The 20722-nt window shown below is 50.5% G+C and overlaps 1 protein-coding gene and 1 pseudogene across 5 annotated transcripts in view; one reads left to right on the forward strand and one right to left on the reverse strand.

The window, feature by feature from the left end:
- The window catches only part of RGS9 (regulator of G protein signaling 9), an 87773-nt gene that overhangs the window by 11608 nt on the left and 55443 nt on the right, over positions 1-20722 (forward strand). For 3 of the 5 annotated variants that reach the window (XM_032617219.1, XM_032617220.1, XM_032617221.1), the window contains exon 3: positions 11654-11734. The exons of the other annotated variants lie outside the window; for them this stretch is intronic. In XM_032617219.1, the coding sequence (XP_032473110.1) occupies positions 11678-11734 (57 nt within the window). In that variant the 5' untranslated portion in view covers positions 11654-11677. The remainder of the gene's footprint in view (positions 1-11653; positions 11735-20722) is intronic. 5 annotated transcript variants of the gene reach the window in all.
- LOC116746534 lies at positions 5977-6058 on the reverse strand (annotated as a pseudogene).

A 20722-nucleotide genomic window follows, 5' to 3' on the forward strand; every position in this document is an offset into this window, starting at 1 on the left:
GTTGGTGAATAAAGTTTGCCAGCTGCCTGATAGTTACATTTTTCACTAGAAAGGAATTACCTTACACGCCGGGCTTATACATTGGTCCCTTTTGAGTTTGGTTAGCATTAGTGTGTCCTCTGGAGCCTGGTTATCTCTGTGCGGACGGTGTAGGTTTCTGGCCCAACAGGACGGAGGACCAGACACTGGAACAAGGACACTGTAATGTCTTGTTACTGTTATGCTTAGGCGGGTCCTGCTTGAAACTGCAGGTTTAGTAACATACTAGTAAGTCACTTCAAAGCTCCCCTTGATAGAGGTTTGCACCAAACCCATGAAATTGCCTTAAGAGCTTCTGTTGTTACTTCAGCAGCTCAGTCATCGTGAACAAAGCTGAAGACAGTCCCTGTACTCAATTTTATTCTATAATGTTAGGGCAAGTTTCACGTGAACGTCACTTCATATATACATACAACATACTTAAGCGTTTCTTAGCTACATTCTATTTACAGCAGGAAATGTTAATCATGTTTTACTCAAGTAGGTCCTTCAACAAATGTCCAAGGTTTGTCATTCAGAAGCCCTGAATTGTAGAATTTCCACTTGGAACGATCTGTGTTTTTCAAAGTAATTATTCCTATTGCTTTATGAATAATATGCTGACAACACGCTGATAATACTGGCGCAGTGATGTTAAGATGTTATTTACTGTCCGTGATGTATGGAGGAGGAAGGGTGAGGAAGGTTCACTTCCTTTTCCAAATGTTAACAGCTTGTAGTACTTCATTATTTATGGACCAATTTCTCCAATGTCTGTAAAACTGAAACTATCCTTACTGAAATCCAGTCAGGTGATTTCCAAAAAGTTCTGAAATGTCTTTTGAGAAGTGAGAGTGACTCTTGCACAGGTCTGTGCTCACGTGAATGATTTATGTCAGCGTCTCCCAAAAATGTGTTCTGGTGAAAACCGCGCTGGGGAGATATTAATAGGGTGTTACTCAAGTTTCTGTGGTCAAATGCTTGAGAAACGCCCGCCTAAACAGAGCTAGGTGAGTTCCATTACTGCAACGCTTCAGAACAATGTAATATTCTATCAGTAACTGTGGCAAGAGACCGCAGTTCAAATCCCAAACTTGTCCATCTTTTATTTTCCCCTCAGGAACACACTGCGGTGAAAGTTTCTTTCTATGAAACATTCCCGCAACACAATCTTATAGTGTCAGAGAAGGTAAATCCGGTTCACTGAAGAACATATGCCACAGTAGTCACACACAGTAGGACAGGATCACATATGGTAGGACAGGATCACACAGTAGGATGGGATCCCACCCAGTAGGACAGGATCACACACAGTAGCATAAGATGATACATAGTAGGACAGGATCCCCCCCTGCAGGGCAGGATCCCACAGTAGAACAGGATGGCCGATACCATCCTCACTTTAAAATCGAGGGCACTGAAGTCAAAAAGTCTAGGCAGTCAGCACCTGTAGCGAGCGCGGTCCTGAAGAGGAAGAACCGCGGCCCATGCTCCGCAGGGATCGAATCGCCAGGCCCACTTCCGGGCGAGAGCTCGGTTCTGAGCCTCACCCACCCCGTCCCCCGCCCGGGGGAGGCCGTGCCGACCTTCCGGGCCGCCTTGTCCCCCGGCGCCCCGCTCCTTCCAGGGCGCAGGGCCAAGTCAGGCGCCCCAAGTCGTCCCCCCGCATCTGTACACGACGAAACACGAAGACACACTTCTTTGTTTTAGCTACTTGGCTGTTTTTCACACAGGCAGCCGGTCGTTCTCTCAGATACACCAAGACAAGCCTAAATCACGTATTTTTAGGGCGGGTTTCACCACGGCTCAAGGAATTATAACGAGGAAACAAGTCCACAGCGCTGGGGGTTCGAGGGGCCGACCCCGATGCCCCACTTCGGGGAAGGGGCCCCAAACTTCCGGGGTCCGCGCCCCCCACCAGCTCCCCGTAGGAAACCCACACCCAGCTGGCAGCCGGGCCCGGAGGGGCGGGTTCGGGAATGGCCGCCGGCGGAAGTCCGCCTCCGGGAGCCTGCGCTTCCTCCCTAGGACTTTGGAGGTATCCGCGCCTCTATGGTCTGGGCCGGGCCCGGCCCCTCTGCGGGAAGGGAGGGGGCGCTGGGGACCGCGGAACCCTTGACTGCCCTTTCGTGTCTGTGCGCACCTGGCAGCACCGCTAGCAGAGCGGCGGAAATTCCCCTTATCACGATGTTTAAAAATGGAGATGCAGGAGCACAGTAGGGTACCCCCAAACTCCCCATCAGTTTTCTAGCCGGTTTTTTTTACCAGTGCAGGTGCACATCCGTTTTTTAATGACGTGAAGTCTAGCTTTTATGCAATCACACGGCTGAAATGACGCTAAATAATTTTTTTAAAAAAAGGTTTTACACTGAAGTGCCTTTTGAACGTGAACCCCAGCCTGGGTGCTGGACCTGCGGCTCTTGTTTTCTTCTCCCAAACGCAGCCCTCTTCACCCCTAAAACAGCAGGGATGAACGGGCACACCTGTCCTTCCCTCCCACTGGGGCCCCCTCTGGCTCACCTGTGGATTCAGAGGGTCACCTTAACAACTTTGAGATAGTACCCTCTTATTTGGATGTTCTGGTCTAAAAAGGGAAAGCTATGCACGTACAAATACAGAATCTAGGAAAAATTAGAACTGTCTAGGTATAAGATATGTAATAGCACCCAACACAAACAAGGGCGTGATGAAATTAGTTCATTCTGGGCAAACGGAATGTAAATATGCAATCCTGCTGAAAAACTGCTTGGCCCTCTGTGTCAGAAGCCATTGAAGAAGTAAGTTCAGACTCTGACACATGAGATAACCATCTGTGGAAAACTCATCCCAGGCCAACAATCCGAGAGAGAGGAAAAGCTGCATTTCTGAAGTGACTACCATGGACAGCTGTTGATTTTGCTTGCCCAGCACCCAGTTTTCTCTGTTTCTGGTTTTAACACCATGACTTTTCTGTGGGAAACCAGCTAGCTCTCAGTGCACGACTGAGGCGGGCACAGGACGCAGTTCCTGGCTGATCCGAGGACCCTGGCATTGCATGGAGGTGAGGTGTGAAGTCAGAGGCCAGGCTGCCTGGGTCCCAGTCCTGCTCTGCTCTTAATGGGGCAGAAACTTCAGCTTGTTATTTTTTCTCTTTACTCATTTAAAAAATTTTTTAAAAATTTTATATTGGAGTAGAGTTGACTTTACAAGTGAGTCATATATGTACCTCTATTCTTTTTCAGATTCTTTTCCCATATAGGTTATTACAGAGTATTGAGTAGTGTTCCCTGTGCTGTATAGTAGGTCCTTGTTGCTTATCTACTTTATATACAGTATGTGCGTGTTAATCCCAATCTCTTAATTTATCTCCCTCCCCGCCTTTCCCCTCTCTTTACTCATTTGTTGCCTGGGGGTCTTAATAATAGACAGCTATTCCTAGGTTGTTGCGAGCCCTCAGTGAATGGGCAGGTACACTAAGGCCTGTTACGCGAAACTATTATGATTTCATCTGAGCAGGCTCTTACCACCTTTTCTGTTCTTTTCCTTTTCTTTTTTTGCCTTCCACATACTCCCACACCATCCACTGCACTATCCCAGAATTATATTTTATGTCTTTCTTTTCTACTGGAGACATCTTCAAGGCAGGACCGTGTCTTATTCACCTTTATACCATGGGTGCTTGACATGGTTCCCAGCCCAGAAACGGTGCTCAGTCAAGGTTTGTTGAACAAAACTGAATACTCCCTGACACAGAGCAGAGAATGCTGGAACAATGAGTGAAAATGTCATGAATCCTAGAGGAGAAACAAAAGGGAAATGGCAAAAACCACATGAAACTAGAACAGTTTTCTTAACAAAAGAGGTGTGATCCCTGGAGATGCAGACTCCATTTCTTCCTGGCCCTGGACTTGCTCTCTTATGGTGGGCAGGTGAGTTCCAGCAATAGACTGGTACCCAAGACTGACTTTCTGAATTCCTGCTTCTTTTTTTCTGCCTTAGAACCTATTTCTTCCCTTGGCGACTGGCAGGCGAAATAACCACCGCCTTCGAGGAAATCAAATCTACCCGCAAGATATCAGATACCACCCTGCAAGCCCAACATTCATGCGTAAAACTTCACACATACGATGCAGAGTGAAGAGTGTGCTTAAAAGGGCAGGCTTCCTTAGGTGCATGGAAGAGGTGGATCGGGGCAGCCAGAAAGCCCTTTCTAAGGGGTGATTGCCCGGCCTCTGAAGGTGATATTGGTTGAGTGATACCAGCCATACAAGACTCCCTTGGCACCACACCCATCTGAGACTCAATAATTCTCAGAGTCGGAAGAGATGCAACCACTGAGTGTAGTGTAGGTCTTGTCTACAACATCCTAGATTATGGCCTCTTAAGTGGCAAATATTCCAATGACTCCCCGTTCCCTGGTCCATGAGATTACCTCTGAAGTTTCTGGAACAGTTTTAGTTGCTATAAAGTTTTTTTGTTGTTGGTGGTGGTTTTTTTTGTTTGTTTGTTTTTGCGGTACGCGGGCCTCTCACTGTTGTGGCCTCTCCCGCTGCAGAGCACAGGTTCTGGACGCGCAGGCTCAGTGGCCATGGCTCATGGGCCCAGCCACGCCGCGGCATGTGGGGTCTTCCCGGACTGGGGCACGAACCCGTGTCCCCTGCATCGGCAGGCGGACTCTCCACCACTGCGCCACCAGGGAAGCCCCTAGTTGCTATAAAGTTTTCTGCTCAGTCTTTATGTAACGATGCTCCAGTTCAGGTTTTGCTAATCCTTAGCAGTTTTTGGTGCCGCCAAATGCATCCAACAGATACAGAAGGATCTGCACCTCCCGTCCAGTGATTCTGTGGTCACTGATGTCACATGTAAATAAGGAGTATTTACACCTCAGAAATTGGCAGTGCCACAGTCAGATCTACCCCCGCCAGAACCCAAACCCAAACCCAGAGACCGCTGCTCACAAGCTGCTGGCTGACCTTATTCTTGGTGAAACTCATCGATTAGCAGGGGATGTAAGATGTTCACCAATGATGTCCCACCCAAATTTGTGCGTGAAAAAATGCCACGGGGATGGCACCAACTCAGTGGTGAAGGAATGGGGAGGAGGGAGGTGTCAGCAGAACACCTGGTGGGAAAGACCTGGGGGGAGAAAATCCACCGCAGGCTGGTGAAAAAGCAGACTTCAAGGCTGGCGAGAGAAAGAAACTCCATGTTGAGGGGCAGTGACACTGCAGGTGACAGTTCACATCGGGCCAGACTGGGAGAGAATTAATTTTATTAGGGAGGCGATAGGGAGCCGCTGAAGATTTTTGAGAAAGAGAGGGGGCCTCATAATAGCAAAACCTGGGGAAAATTATTTCTCTGAGCTTGCGCTTTAGAAAACTGAGGTATAATTCCCATACCGTTACAGTTCACCGTTTTCAAGTGCACACTTCAGTCCTTTTAGTCTATTCACAAGGTCGTGCAACCATCACCACTGTCTAATTCCAGAACATTTTATTATCCCCAAGAAGCAACTCCATACTCATTAGCAGTCACTCCTTCCTCCCCTAAAGGTTTGCACTTTTTACAAAACACCAAATTTGGTTGTCTGTAAGGTGACTTGAGTTTGACCCCAGGAGGGCTGTGTACCAAACATAAAGAGGGAAAGGGAAAGAGCAGGACTGGCTTTTCTAAGGTTCAGGTGATGTAACCAGACATTATCTATCTATCTATCTATCTATCTATCTATCTATCTATCTATCTATCTATCTACCTACCTACCTAGAAAGAGAAGAGAGAGAGAAGAGAGAGCAGTATTAGACCCACACATGGGAGCCAAGAGCATGGGTGAAGTTGATCTTCAAATGCAGCATCTGGGTGATGTGGAAGCAATGGATATCAGAAGAAAATTCTTTTTTTTTTTTAACATCTTTATTGGAGTATAATTGCTTTACAGTGGCGTGTTAGTTTCTGCTCTATAACAAAGTGAAATCAGTTATACATATGCATATGTTCCCATATCTCTTTCAGAGAAACTTCTGTAGTAACGAAATATAGAAATGATCCCTGAAAGTATAGTCTTAGAAGAAAATTCTTGCATGGGCTAATATTTTTATTTCCTTGGCATCTCCTGTAGCATTCATCTTCCTGTACCCTTCCAGACATTGCTGTTCTGGGGAAACCAAGGGAAAGAGCAGAAAGTGCAGGAGCTTTGGAAAATCCCTTGCTTTGGAAAGCCCTAAGAAAGGCACTTGCTCTCCGTGGACAGAGGTGGCTGCTGGGGGCAGGACGAGGGGCTGGGAACCCAGGGTTTTGGAGGCTGAGCCACCCCACCGGCAGGGGGAGCACCTGAGCATCAGTAGAGGGCCCTCGCTGGCACGCTTTGGGTTTAAAAATCCTTCGCAGGATGGGCATGTTTGACAGAAGAGAAGGATTTCAGTGCGATTGATACAGATGGGGTGCACGAAGTGATACATTTTCCTGGGGTCTCTTCTCCTAAGGTGGGTCCCTCTTGCCCCTCTCCCCCAACCCCCCCCGATCACGTGTGGCAGGAATGGTTGGGGGCACGTCCATGGTGGCACCCAGCTCTTCGGCTCTTTTGAATGTCTGCCACGTGGGATCCCGTTTTGGGGTGGCTGGTCTAAGTCCAGAGAGGCCTCGCTTTGTAGGGAGCGCTAACTCCCAGCCTGCTAGGGCTTCTCTGGTGGCGCAGTGGTTGTGAGTCTGCTTGACGATGCGGGGGGACACGGGTTCGTGCCCCGGTCCGGGAGGATCCCGCTGGGCCCATGAGCAATGGCCGCTGAGCCTGCGCGTCTGGAGCCTGTGCTTCGCAACGGGAGAGGCCACAACAGTGAGAGGCCCGCGTACTGCAAAAAACAAACAAACAAACAAAAATCCCACCTTGCCAGCCTTGAGGCTGATTGAGCTGTGTATTTATTTATGTTCACTTATTAAAGTCATGTGACTTTCAAATTGGAGGGAAATTTTGAATTCATCAAGTCGGGCTCTTTCTTATTACTACTGAGAAAGTAGAGACTTGGAGAGATTAGGTAACTTGATCAGATTCACCCCTCCCACTAATTCAGGGCGACAGAAAGCAGGTCGGGGGTTGCCTGGGGACAGCGGGGGGCGGGGATCACAAAGGACATAAGGAAACTTCAGGGGGTAACAGATGTGCTCCCCGTCTTGACCGTGGGTGTAGTTTCACGGGGGTATACATGTATCGAAACTCATCAAATTGTGCACTTCAGATACATGCAGTTTAGTGTATGTCAGTTATCCCTCAACAAAGCTGTTATACAAAGTCTCACATCCGGTGAGAGGCTGAGCAGGGACCAGAGCACAGCCTGGAGGCCTTCACACTTCCCCTGAAGCCCTCAGCTGTCTTAAAACGAAAGCCTATTGCAAGTTGTGAAAACGCCTTTTCCCATAATGCCATTTTTCCTTTTTTGAATTAAAATTTTTTTTTTAAAAATTGAAGTATAGTTGCTGTACGATATTATGTAAGTTACAGGTGTACAATGTAGTGATTCACAATTTTTAAAGGTTATACACCATTCATTGGTAGTTATTATAACATTTTGGCTATTATAAAGTATTCCCCATATTGTACAATGTATCCTTATAGTTTGTTTGATACCTAATAGTTTGTACCTCTTAATCCCCTACCCATATTGCCCCTCCCCTCATACCCCTCCCCACTAGTAGTCACTAGTTTGTTCTCTGTATCTGTGCGTCTGCTTCTTTTTTGTTACATTTACTAGTTTGTTGTAGTTTTCAGATTCCACATATAAGTGATATCACACGGTATTTTTCTGTCTTTGTCTGACTTATTTCACTAAGCATAATGCCCTCCATGCCCATCCATGTCGCTGCCAATGGCAAAATTTCATTCGTTTTTAATGGCTGAGTAATATTCCATTGTACATATGTACCACATCTTCTCTATCCATTCCTCTGTCGATGGACATTTAGGTTGCTTCCATATCTTGGCTATTGTAAATAGAGCTGCTCTGAACGTAGCGGTGCTTGTATCTTTTCGAATTAGTGGTTGTTTTTCTTTTGGATAAATACCCAGGAGTGGAATTGTTGGGTCATATGGTAGTTCTGTTTTTAGTTTTTCTTTAATTGAAGCAGAGTTGATTTACAAAGTTGCAGCAATCTCTGCGGTACAGTAAAGTGACTCAGTTACACACATATCTGCATTCGTTTTTTAAATGTTCTTTCCCATTATGGTCTATCCCAGGAGATTGGATGTAGTTCCCTGTGTTATATAGTAGGACCTTGTTCTCCATTCTAAATGTAATAGTTTGCATCTACCGACCCCAAACTCCCAGTCCATCCCTCTCCCTCCCCCCTCCCCCTTGGCAACCACAAGTCTGTTCTCTCTGTCTGTGAGTTTGTTTCTGTTTTGTAGACAGGTGCATTTGTGTCATATTCTCGATTCCACATGTAAGTGATATCATATGGTATTTGTCTTTTTCTTTCTGTCTTAGTATGATAATCTTTAGGTCCATCCATGTTGCTACAAATGGCACTTCATTCTTTTTTATGGCTGGGTAGTATTCCATTGACTACATAAACCACATCTTCTTTGTCCATTCATCTGTCTTGGTTATTGTAAATAGTGCTGCTATGAACATAGGGTGCATGTATCTTTTAGAATTAGGGTTTTTTTTGGGTTTTATCTTTTTGTTTTTCTTTTTTGGATAAATACCCAGGAGTAGAATTGCTGGGTCCTATGGTAGTTCTGTTTTTAGTTTCCTGAGAAACCTCTATACTATTTTCCATGGCAGCTGTACCAATTTACATAATTGTCATTTTTAAAAGATCCATAGCTCCAAATTTTCTATAATGAAAAACAGTACTGCCCTGAACAAAAAAAGTTACAGATGCCATTTACTAGTTCCAGCCTGACCTGCTCCACAGGTAGACAGAAGTGCACCCCACGGAGTTGGGAAGAGGGTGGGGCCAGAGGGAGGCGTGATCTTGTTCTGTTTTCCTGTGTTTATCTCTAGCCATGCTTGTGAAAAGTATCACCTCTGGGTGCATCCAATTCATTTAATTTAGGAGAAAAAAGATAAGGATGGGATTTTTATTCCGGACTGTACTTGGTGGTGGTACCTGGTAGCCCCTGCTGGGCCAAAGTAGTTTCCGAACAATCCCCAGTTGATGAAGAAGCAGGAAACCTTCCAGAAAAGTTCCCCAAAGTTCCTCTTTTTCTCCCTCTCTCCCAGGTCAAGCACTCAGAGCCACACCAGGTGCGGTCAGCTTCTGAGGGTCTCAAGTAGCTTCTTGCGGAGAAGGTGAAAGGCAGGGAGAAGCGTAGGTGTGGGCTACGTAGGGCTCCACCTACACTTCCTTCCCTCTATTGCTGAATTGGTGCTGACCAGTGGGCGTGCAGAGAGGGTCTGTCTGCGGGCCCAGTGTGCTCACTGCGTGGAAATTAAGGCCCTCTGAGTTCCCTCCCAGAATATGTTTTCATGAGCTATTGCCTCTCTCAGCGGAGCTAGGAAGAAACATTCATGCATCTAAGATTTTTTTGTATATATATGACTTTTTAGAATCGCCAGCGTAATACACACTTGTGACAAAATGCAAACGAGACAGAATTATATGAAATGCAAACATGGCCCAGAGCACGAGCAGTGGCCCAGGGAGTCAGGTGAATTCAACTTGACTTCTGTCTGAGTCAAGGAGACGTCTGTGCGGGCTGGGTGGTGCCGTCACCGAGCTGTCCCGAGTGCTTGGCGACACAGAATCAACTCCAAGATCTGTGCTCTGGGCTTCCACGCTATCGAAGACATTTAACCCATGGTGCTGCTTCTTCACGATTTGCCTCCCCTAAGTCCTTCCCACCCCCAACCCTTTGCCCTTCTCTGCCTGGCTGTGTGCCCTGGAAGGCTGATCCGGACAGGCTGCATCCCCGGGCCTCTATCACCCTCTGGCTTCCGGTCAGGACCGACAAACGGGAAGCACTCAGAGGAGAGTCAGGGTATTTATTCCGCCAGCACCCTTTCTAGCCATGGCTGTGTCCCTCCAGGATGACAGCCCCTGCATGACAGCCCCCCACCAGGGCTCCGGCTCACCATCCCTCGGGCCTGGGTGAGGGCAGTGGTGTCCCACGGTTGCTCTAACCCTGACCCCTCTAAGAAAGTCTCTGCCTGCAGGCAGTCTGAGGCATCCATCATGGAGAGATGAACTGTGGATGATTCTGCCCCTCCTCCCAGTCTGGGAGGAGGGCACAAGGGCTGAGAGCAGGACGTTTTAAGTTTTATCTCCCGAGCACTAAGCACAGTGGACTGAACTTAATTGTTGAGTTGACCAGAGGTGTTGGGACATTTTCCTGGGAGGTGACCTTGGAACTGGGGTTTAAAGGGCACTGCTGTGTAAATGACCATATCATTGTGCTTGGATGAGGTTTATCCTACAGGGGCCAGGCTCATGGAGATCCCATTGTATGGTATCCAGGGCAGCTGGACCCCCATATAGGTCCTGAATCACACGTCTGTGTTGATGAAGGGGAGGCTGCAGATGACCATAGTGGTGACGATGGTGATGGTGGTGATGATGATTAGATGTCCACTTACCTGACCGAGTCACAGGAGAATTTCATTTTAGCACGATGTCCCTCTGCCGTCTTGCAAGACAATACTTGCTTTTTTGGGTCAGTCTTTTTATTGAGGTATAGTTTACAGACGATCTCATGCTCCAATTTTAAGAGTACGGTTGGATGAGTTTTGACAAACATGATTACCTGTGTATAACCATCACTCCCATCCAGATATAGAGCATCTTAAACAACAAGGATTTACTGTATAGCACAGGGAACTATATTCGATCTCTTGTAATAACGTATAACAGAAAAGAAACTGAAAATATAGACCAGGCAGCTGGCCCAGCAGGGACTTCAACTTTCCTTCTTTATTCTTCACGTCCTTTCTTTTGTTAACCAACATCTTACCAATTCCACGTAGAATTTGCTTTTCCCCTAAACACTTCTAAACATTTTTTAAAATTTTAATTTTTTTATTGGAGTGTAGTTGAGTTACAATGTTGTGTTAGTTTCAGGTGTACAGCAAAGTGATTCAGTTATACAGATACATGTACTACCTATTCTTTTTCAAATTCTCTTCCCATTTAGGTTATTACAGAATATTAAGCAAAGTTCCCTGTGCTGTACAGCAGGTCTTTCAGGATTATCTATTTTACTTTATTTTTGCCATAAATGTCCTTTTTCTAAAAAATAATTTTTACTGGAGTATAGTCGTTTTATCTATTTTAAATATAGTGGTGTATATATGTTAATCCCAAACGCCGAAACTATCCCTTCCCTCCCTTTCCCGTGCCTGTCGCCCTTCCTAACCGAAGTCCCATCCTCCTTAAGGGCTCGCCCTCGGCCACAGACCCTCCCACGCGGGTCCCAGCCGCGCGGGGCTCACCTGCGGCTCCGCGGGCCCCGGCGGAGCCTGACACCGCCCCCTGGCGGCAGGTGGGCGCCGGCGCGGAGCACGCCCGGCCCGCGGCGCGGCGCGCTGATTGGCCGGCGCGGATTCGGGCAGCTTCCCGAGGGCGCGGGCGCGCGGGTCGGGGGCGCCGCGAGCAGCACAACCCAGCCCGGGCACGGGGACGTCGGCTCGCTCTCCGAGGACTTCCTCTTCCCTCCGGTTGTGTCCAGGTTCTGCGTCCGCCAGGGTCCAGGATGACAATCCGACACCAAGGTCAGCAGTACAGGCCGAGGATGGCATTTCTGCGGAAGGTGAGCGCGGCCCCATCACCTGGGCCCGGGAGGGGCGCGGGGACCAACTCCGGGAAGTGCCGGCGGCGATGTGGGCAGGGGCGGGGGGCAGCCCTTGTGGTCGGTTAGCGCCGCTTGATGTCATTAAGTGACTTATTTGCCTTGTGTTTCCGTCTGTCCGTCTTTTAAAGACTCTAACGATTAGGTTTCCTTGTTACCTGTTTATAGTGGAGAATCCGCAGGCGAGGGCGACTGCCGGCTGGAGGCTGAAAACAACCTGTTACTTGGGAGAGCAGGCGCAGGAAGGCAGTTCAGCGAGGCCGGGTTAGATTTGAGACAGTCTCCTGATACTATTAGAGGCTCCCAGATGTTAAATTACCATGTTTGCTGTTTTTCTGATTCAACACTGCAGTATTTTAAAGCGTGTGTGTGTGGTGAGTGTGTACACATAGACCGTGAAAGCGGTGTGATTTGCAGGCTAAAGGGACACCCCACCTGCAGCGCTCCTAGATTCCTTATTCAAGTGTGTGTATCTGTGGATCTCAGGTCTCTCTGTGCACAGCGGAAGTCAGGACCCTCCCCATGCAAAGGCTTTCTCAGAGCAAGTGGCTGGGCTCGGGGGTGTCCATACTGGGGACTTGTGCGGGGTGGAACGCACCTTGTGTGGTGGTGTATTTGGGGATGAAATGGCTCATTTTGTTCTAGGCTTTTGAGATGACCGGTATCAGAAGGGGTCAGCAGAGGATTAGGTCCTGGGTCACTTGCCCGCCCTTCCTCCCACTTGCAGCCACTTTTCACAGTGTGGTGTCCACCGTCTTAGGCTTGTCTTGAGTAGAATTAGCTGAATGCTTTGTGACAGTAAGAGCCCTGCCCTGAGCCCTTGGAGCTCAGCAAATTGGCGTAGTCAAGACTGTCCTGATTTGTCTAAGACTTTCCATGCTAAAACCTGGACAGTCCTGGGCACGCTGGGACAGTTGGTCACCCTTGGTCCACCTACTTCAGTAAGCTTGTGCGTATCCAGGTGGTAGAGGTGTGAGGATATAAAAAGAGAGGTGGAGTGTTGTCTCACTGGGAAGGAACCCTGAGAGCCTGTACCGCAGACACCACCTCCTAGAATCAGAGAAAACTGCCCAGACGGGATCTCTGAGAGCCATCAGTCATCTTCCAGGATTTCCCAGGACTGCCTCCTTCTCCCAGACAGGGCAGCTCGGGCGCTGAGGCTCTGAGAGCAATTGTCTGGAGACATTCTGTTTGTTTTTGAGCCTCAGACATCGTGTTTCATCATGACTGTTATGTGGTAGACATTCCTGTCTTTACCCGGGCCTTCTGACTGGTGTGTTGGTCTCCAGCCCATTCTCCTCCACCGCTGCCTCCTCTCTTCCACCCCGGACTCCTGTCTTCCACCCCACCTGCCGGCCTCCACAATACCATTCGTCGGCATGTTGGGTTTCTTTCGCAAACTGACACGGATCCCCTCGCCCTGAAACCCTCCGCTGGTTTCCCCCGTGCACAGGGTGACGTCCAGCCTTCCCAGCCCGGCCACTGAGGACCCTGCTCCCACTCACCCCTCCGGCTTGACCTCCCACTGGCCTCCCACACCTGCCCTGCAGGGACACAGAACAGAGCAGCCCCCCTCACTCAGGGGGGCTCTGGCCTCAGCGACCTCCTTGTCTTTCCAGGAACCCTGTGCCCTTCAAGCCTCAGATCCCGACACTGGGAAAGCCCTTCTTCCCCTTCTCACCAGCCGAGCCCTCGTCCCCCCCACTCCCGGGCCCAGCTCGGGAGCCCCTCCGCTGTGACGGCCGGCTCTCCCCAACCCCCCTGCCCTGCCCGCACCTCAGCGCTGCTCTCTCCCTTTGCCTTGTTGGATGGGGGGAGATCCCCGTCTGTCTGTGTCTTCCGAGGTCCTCGGTCAGATCACAGAGCGGGTCCCAAGAGCCTGTGCCAGGGGGCCCTCAACCGTGAAGCAGCTGAACGAGGTGCCCAGCCTTTGGAGAGGGACCCAGGCCTAAGGAATGTGGACTTGGGTGCAACTGTCACCCACCACTCAATGGATATTTTTGAAGTAGTCTGTGTCCCCAGTGGGGCCCTTACGTGCGTGTTCTCAACTATTCCATGAGACAGAGTTATCATCACCATTTTACAGAGCGGGAAGCTCAGAGAGGTGAAGTCACTCGCCCCAGTCGTAGCCGCTAAGTGGTGGAACCAGGAAAATACAGGTTGTCGCCAAACGTGATCCAGTGCTGTAAGCTTTCCTGTGATGTTGGGGGCAGGAGAGGCCGTTGGAAAGGCCTGCCCGAAGGTGCCTGGGGGACGCGGAGCTGAGAACTGAAGGATAAATGGGGGTTCTAGGCAGAGAGAAAGAAGGCTGTTCCAGGCAGAGGAATGGCGTGTGCTAAGTGTGTGCGCCAAGTGCGTGTGTGTGTGTGGGATGCCGCACAGCGGACCGCCTCCCGTGGCCCCTGTGAGCTCCTGTCCTAGTGCTAGCCCGTCCCCACTCCATCCCCCCCTCCCCCGTGACGTCCAGATCTCCATACCAGCCAGGAACAGCTGTTGCTGCGCTTGGGATGCGCCTCAGGTCTGACTGTCTTGGTGCCTCGTGGAGAAGCCTCGAGTGCTTTGCTTTCCCGTGTGGCGTCCGGCATCTCCTTTTGCTGCGGGGCAAGGGGGTGCGGAAACAAAAGGGAGGAGACCCGGGCAGAGCACGGGATCTTTCGCTTGTATCATTCTTTCATTCAACACGTGCACAGGGTCGTGTGCATCTGTGCTGGGCGCTGTGCCTGATGCTGGGGACACTGTGGGATTGGGACACAGCCCCTTCCTCCTGGAGCTTAGGGTCTAATAGAGAAGGACCGCTGTAGAAGTAAGAAGAATGTTCTGTAGGTCGTGGGAGACGTCATTAGAGGAGATGCACGTATATAAAACGCAGAGCAGGGAGTGGTCAGTGCCATCTGGGTTGGGGACCAACAGCCTTCACAGGAGGGCTTGTAACTGAGTGAAGGTGTGAAAAATTAGTAGGTGTTTTTTTTTTTTTGCCAGGAGGACGGGAAGATGAGTGGCATTTGGGGGAATGCAGAGCTTGGAAGTGTGGAATAGCGTTGTGCCGTGGGAGAGTCTTCAGGGGTTGGGGTAGCTGGCCGGGGGGCAGGGGTGGGCAGGAAGTTGGTGATGGAAAGGCTGGTAGTGAAGGAGGCTCCAGAACTGGGGGCTTCGCACATCCAGCCGGGGGTCTGACGCTTTCTGTGTTCGCTGAGAAGCCATTTGACGTTTTAAAATCGGGTACGAATAAAACGAGTTGGTTCCCATGTTAGAAAGATGATTCTGATTAGAGGGTAGGAGTGCTTCTCCACCCTGGCTGCACTTTAAAAAACATTGTTATCAGGGCACCTTCCTTAGAGTTTCTCATTTACGTAGGAGATAATTAAGTAGTCAAGTCAGATGGAGTCCAAACATTGGTTTTTTTTTTTTTTTTTTTAATTAATTAATTTATTTGGCCACACCGGGTCTTAGCTGCGGCATGCGGGCTCTAGTTCCCTGACCAGGGATCGAACCCCCTGCATTGGGAGTGTGGAGTCTTAACCACTGGGCCACCACGGAAGTCCCAAAACATTGGTGTTTTCAAAGAAAAGCTTCCCACGGACTTCCCTGGCGGTCCAGTAGTTAAGACTCTGCACTTCCACTGCAGTGGGCAAAGTTTCCGTCCCTGATCAGTGAACTAAAATCCCACATGCTGTGCGGTGCGACCAAAAAGCAATATATATATATATATATATATATATATATATATATAAAATCAAATACAGAAAAGCTTCCCAGGTGATTTGAATGCACAGCCCAGAGGAAAGCCCCAGGACATTTGGTGACATCTGGAGACATCTGGGGTTGTCCCAGCTAGGGAGGGGGCTGCCCCTGGCAGCTGGAGGGAAGAGGCAGGAACGCTGCTAGACACCTACCGTGCACAGGACAGCCGGCCCCAAATGTCAACAGCACCACCACTGGAGGGCGCCCTGGAGGCTGGGGACCTGCCAGGCCCAAGGCAGAGGCCGGGTGGGCCGAGCCAGATGGTCCAGGAGGGACGTGAGACGTGCCACAGAGGCCTGTTAGGAGACAGGTCAGAAACAAAAGCAGAGTCCGCAGAAGCTGACCGGGGTCGTGGAGGATGCTTCCTGGGCTTCTGGCTGGGGTGGCCTAAGCGCCGATCAGAGCGTGTGTGGTGCCCCCGAGGGTCCGAGAGGCTTCGGGGTGAGATGGCCCAGGGGTCCGCTGGCCTCTGGGCGGACAGGCTCCTTAGTGGGAGCCCCTTCTGTTTGCCAGACAACCCCGTGGTTCCAGGTCAGAAAAGTACTGATTATTATCATCCCCCTGGGGGACCTTCTCCGGCTCAGAGGAAAATCCCAGCCCGAGCTCTTGCACAGGGAGTGACAGCGAGGGGCAGCGTGGGCATGGAAGGTGGGATGTCGAGGCCTTCGGAGCCGTCGTTCCTGTTCCTTGGTGACACGCCTGCAGTCACGCAGAGGCACGTGGCATCTGACGCCCCCATCCCGCCCCCAGCTCGGCGTCACCCGGGGTTCAGCACCGCCTGGTTACCCCGCCGTCCTCGTGTGGCCCGGGATCGCGGGGATCTGAGTGTGGGAGACGGGAGGGTGTCTGACGTTTGGGGCGGGGGTGGCCGTGCCTCCCTGTCTCCGGGGGGATGCCCACCAGGCACGAGGAGGAGGGCGTGAGAGTTGGCAGCGGTTGGGAGCAGAAAGGCAAGGGCTTCTCACCCTCTGGGGACCTGGGGACACAACTCGGGTTGTCCCCTGTCTGTGGTGGGCAGAGGGGCTCTTCTGCTGGAAGCAGAGCTGGAGCCCAGAGCCTGTATGACTGGGCTGGGGCCGCCACGGCAGAGCACCGCCGGCCCAGGCACGGTGTGCGCAGCGTGCTTTCCGGCGGCCTCTCTCCGGGGCCTGCAGACGCCGCCTTCTCCGCGTGTCCCCACGTGCTCGCCCCCCGTGGTGTCTGTGTCCTCATCTCCTCTTCTTCAAAGGACACCAGTCACACTGTCACAGGGCCACCCTAGTGCCCTCCTTTTAACTCAGTTAAAACAGAGACGGGACCAGCAGCCAGAGTCCTACGGTTTCCTTGTTGGGTGCTTGGGGAGACCCCTCAGAGGAACTGATACAAGGAAAGTTCTGAGGAAACTGGATCCAAACCCCAATGGGCCGAACGCTCTCAGAATGTTCTCGAGGTCCCTGTGGTGTTCCCTGCTGCCCCCAGCCCTTCTCTTCTGTGAAGGTGACACACCTGCCAGAAAGAAATCTGACTCCCCTCATTGTGTTTTTAAAATAACTCTCATTATTCCTCCTCTGAAGGTTATTTTCAAACTCTTTATAACTAGATTTTTTTTTTTTTCTAATGCAGAGAGAAGGAATCAAACCCCCTGACTTTCTATTGGAGAAGCTCAGGTTTCTAACTCAGAGCGGGGGTTTCTCTTTCTTCTCCAGTATATGGGCGCCCTGACGCCATGAAATGCTGCTGTTTCAGCTGATAAAAGTTCTGGAGCAAATGTGGGCTTTCCTCCGGCAGTTACCCTGGGAAAGGGGAGGCCCGGGCTCCCACGTCAGAATGGCGGGCACTTCTGGGAGGAGCAGGTGAATCCCAGGCTCACGGTCAGCCAAGAATTCCAGAAAAGCATAACGGGAGAGGATGTGTATAAAAAAGAATGTCTGTATGTGTGTAACTGAGTCACCTTTTTTCACAGCAGAGGCCGGCACAACACTGCAAATCCACTGTGCTTCAGGTAGAAAAAACAACTCCAGAAAAGGTGACCCCTGCCGCCCGTGGCCCCTCGGTCCCCGCCCGCGTCCGGGGGAAGCAGCCGCCCTCCGGCCACCTCCTGGGGTGTCCCGCGCCCCCTTCTCCGCTGGGAGCCGCTCGGTGCCCCCGTGGCCCGAGACGCCCCCAGGCCCCGACCTTGCAGGAGGCCAAGCGCTGCAGCTCCGAGTGGAGCGGAAACGCGTCATTTCCGTTCCAGAAGGATCCCGCGAGCCGAGAGCGCGTCTGTGCGGACGGGCTCACGCTGGGTCTTGCACGAGGAGCCCCGGGCGGCCCTGGGCCCGGAGCGGCCGTGACCTTTGCCCCTGACCTCGGCCGCTTCTCGGGATTGTGGTTCAGCTCCCGGTGCCGGTTTAGCAGCAGGTGGAAATAGGACAGCCCAGCCCTCGGCGCTGACCTGGGACGTCGTGTGTCCCCCCTCCTCCCGCCCTGGGGACGTGGGGGGCCTGCCAGCCTCCGGAGTGGCGGGTGGCGCGTCTCCAGTTCGGGGCTCCCCGCCTGACCTTTCACCTCCAGCGCAGCCAGGTCATCTCTCGCGCACGCGCTCTCTCTCTTCTAAAAAAATATTCTGTTTTATTGTGGTGAGAACACATCACACAAGAAACTACCCTCCTACATTTCTCTAAGTGTATAATTCACAATGTTGTTAATTATAGAAACAATAATGCAGGGCAGGTTTCTAGAACTTACTTCATCTTCTTGACTGTAACCTCATGCCCAGTGATTGCATCTCCCTGTCTCCCCCTCCCCCAGGCCCTGGCAACTGCCCTTCCACTGGTTCCGTGAATTAGCCGATTTTAGGTAGTGGAATCGTGCAGTCCTTCCGAGACCGGCTTATTCACTTAGCATAACGTCCTTCAGGTTCATCCAGGCTGTCGGAGATTCCAGAATTTCCTTCCTTTCTTTAGGGCTAAGTCATAATCCCTGGATGTGCCACATTTTCTTTACCTGTTCATCCACCAGTGGACACTTAGGTGGTTCCACACCTTGGCTGTTGACCACGGCGCTGCTGTGAACCCGGAAGTGTCCGTATCTCTTCGCCATCCTGATTTTGATTCTTTTCGATAAATACCCAGAAATAGGATATCTGGATCATCTGGTAGTTCTGTCACTGACCAGGGTTCTTGGCCTCCTTGAGCAATAGAAATTGACTAGAGACCAGACAAGAGATTCAGGCAAGGCTTTCCTGGGGCCGCTGCGGCAGCAGGGGGAGCGAGAACAAACAACAGGTCCCAGCCTGTCTCAGTTCTATTTTTCACTTTGGGAGGAACCTGCATACGTTTTGCATTCCCACCAACCGTGCCCGAGGGTTCCAAATTCAGCCTCTCACTTTCCTGCGTCAGGCAGCGCGGGGGCCCTCGCCCCGTCCCTCCCTTGCAGTACGGTGGCCGGCTGGGAAAATCCTTCTCACTCTGTGTGATGTCTGGGGATCATCTCAGCCGTCCTCTTCTCCTCCTGGCTCTTACTCCCATCCCTGCTTTCCCTAGTTTTTGGTGCATAATTCAGTCTGCAGTTGTTGTCTAATAAATTCTTTGCGCACCGCATGGTATTAGGTGCTTTCGCTGCTTCATCTCCTTTGATCTTCACAACGTCCGTCTGACAACGTCGGTACTGTGCTCATCTCTGCTTTACAGGGGATGAGCCTTAGTGAAGTTTAGTGATTTACCTCGCCTGCTCATTGGAGGATGATTTGAACTGAACTTTATTCGCACCCAGATCCCTAGTGTTTACCTTAGTTCATTTGTTTATCTTCGTACCATATCTTCCCAACTCTCTGAGGCCCGGGAGGCTGTCTTTTATCTTCCTGTACCAGCCCCCCTGCCAGGGCTGGGCACCTAATACATGCTCAGTAAATATCTATATTTGGATGATTGGTAGAGCAGGGTTTTTATTCCCAGGCATCTAAAGACAGCTCTGCATGCAAAATTTTAAAGATGCACTGATTATACGAACACTACTGACGTTAATGATTCTAACCCACAAACACTAACAAATATCTCTCCTTGTAAAGTATATATCTTTTTTTGTTATCATGCTTTATTATTTGACCTACATGTTATTTATGATTGTATTGATTAATTTTAAATTCTTTTCCTTTTTTCTTTTTTAAACCCCACATTTGTTTATTTATTTATTTTTTGGCTGCGTTGGGTCTTCGTTTCTGTGAGAGGGCTTTCTCTAGTTGCGGCGAGCGGGGGCCACTCTTCATCGCGGTGCGCGGGCCTCTCACTATCGTGGCCTCTCACGTTGCGGAGCACAGGCTCCAGACGAGCAGGCTCAGTGGTTGTGGCTCATGGGCCTAGTTGCTCCGTGGCATGTGGGATCTTCCCAGACCAGATCTCGAACCCGTGTCCCCTGCATTGGCAGGCAGATTCTCAACCACTGCGCAAAGTATATATACCACTCAACAAAGCCCAAGTATATATCTTTCTGCTTATATATCTTTATATATCTGTCCTTACAAAGCATTTTTGCACAATTACTTAGATTCTAAGAGGTAACAAAATGCTATCAATTGTGAATATACAGTCATTTTATGGTAGAGGAAGGGAATTCAGAGAGGTTGAGTGGACTCCTGCAGCTAAGAGAGAACCTTGAGGACATGAGAATCTTGGGTTCCTTTTCTTTGGGCCACAAGCACACGCAAACTCTAAAAGGACTTTGGAAATTGTAAAGGGCTGTACAGTGTGAGGATGAGTTATTTTATGAAGCAGCAGGAGAGAAAGGATCATGTAACCAAGCTAGTTAAACCGGGGGAAGCAGTGGCGCAGTGAGCCGTTTTGCTTTGGGTCGTGGTTGGGACGTGGACAGGTTGGGTTTGAGGGGAGACCCTCCGTGAGCATCTGTCCAGCCGTGCGCAGCTGCCCTGACCTCAGGAGAGGGCTTCCAGCCGGAGGAGGACAGGAGAGGTCTTTGTTTCCACTTACTCGTTCGTATTCTGTGTTTCTGCTTTTGCTGCTCACTGAGCCTTAGGGTCCTCGCCTGCCATCCTTTGCCCTTTCTGCCTCCTCATTCCTGTTCGTCTTTTTATGACCACTCGAGGAGTGCCTCTCCCGGCCACCTCCCCCCTGGTACAGGTGTGTTGTCAGGACACTGTGGCCTCACCCTGGTCACTGTACTTCCCGTATCGTCCTGTAATATCCTTGCACTGGACGGTGAACTCCTTACGCTCAGGGACCAGAGCTCTTTATC

Source organism: Phocoena sinus, chromosome 20 (genome assembly GCF_008692025.1).
Source record: "Phocoena sinus isolate mPhoSin1 chromosome 20, mPhoSin1.pri, whole genome shotgun sequence".
Lineage (NCBI taxonomy): Eukaryota > Metazoa > Chordata > Mammalia > Artiodactyla > Phocoenidae > Phocoena > Phocoena sinus.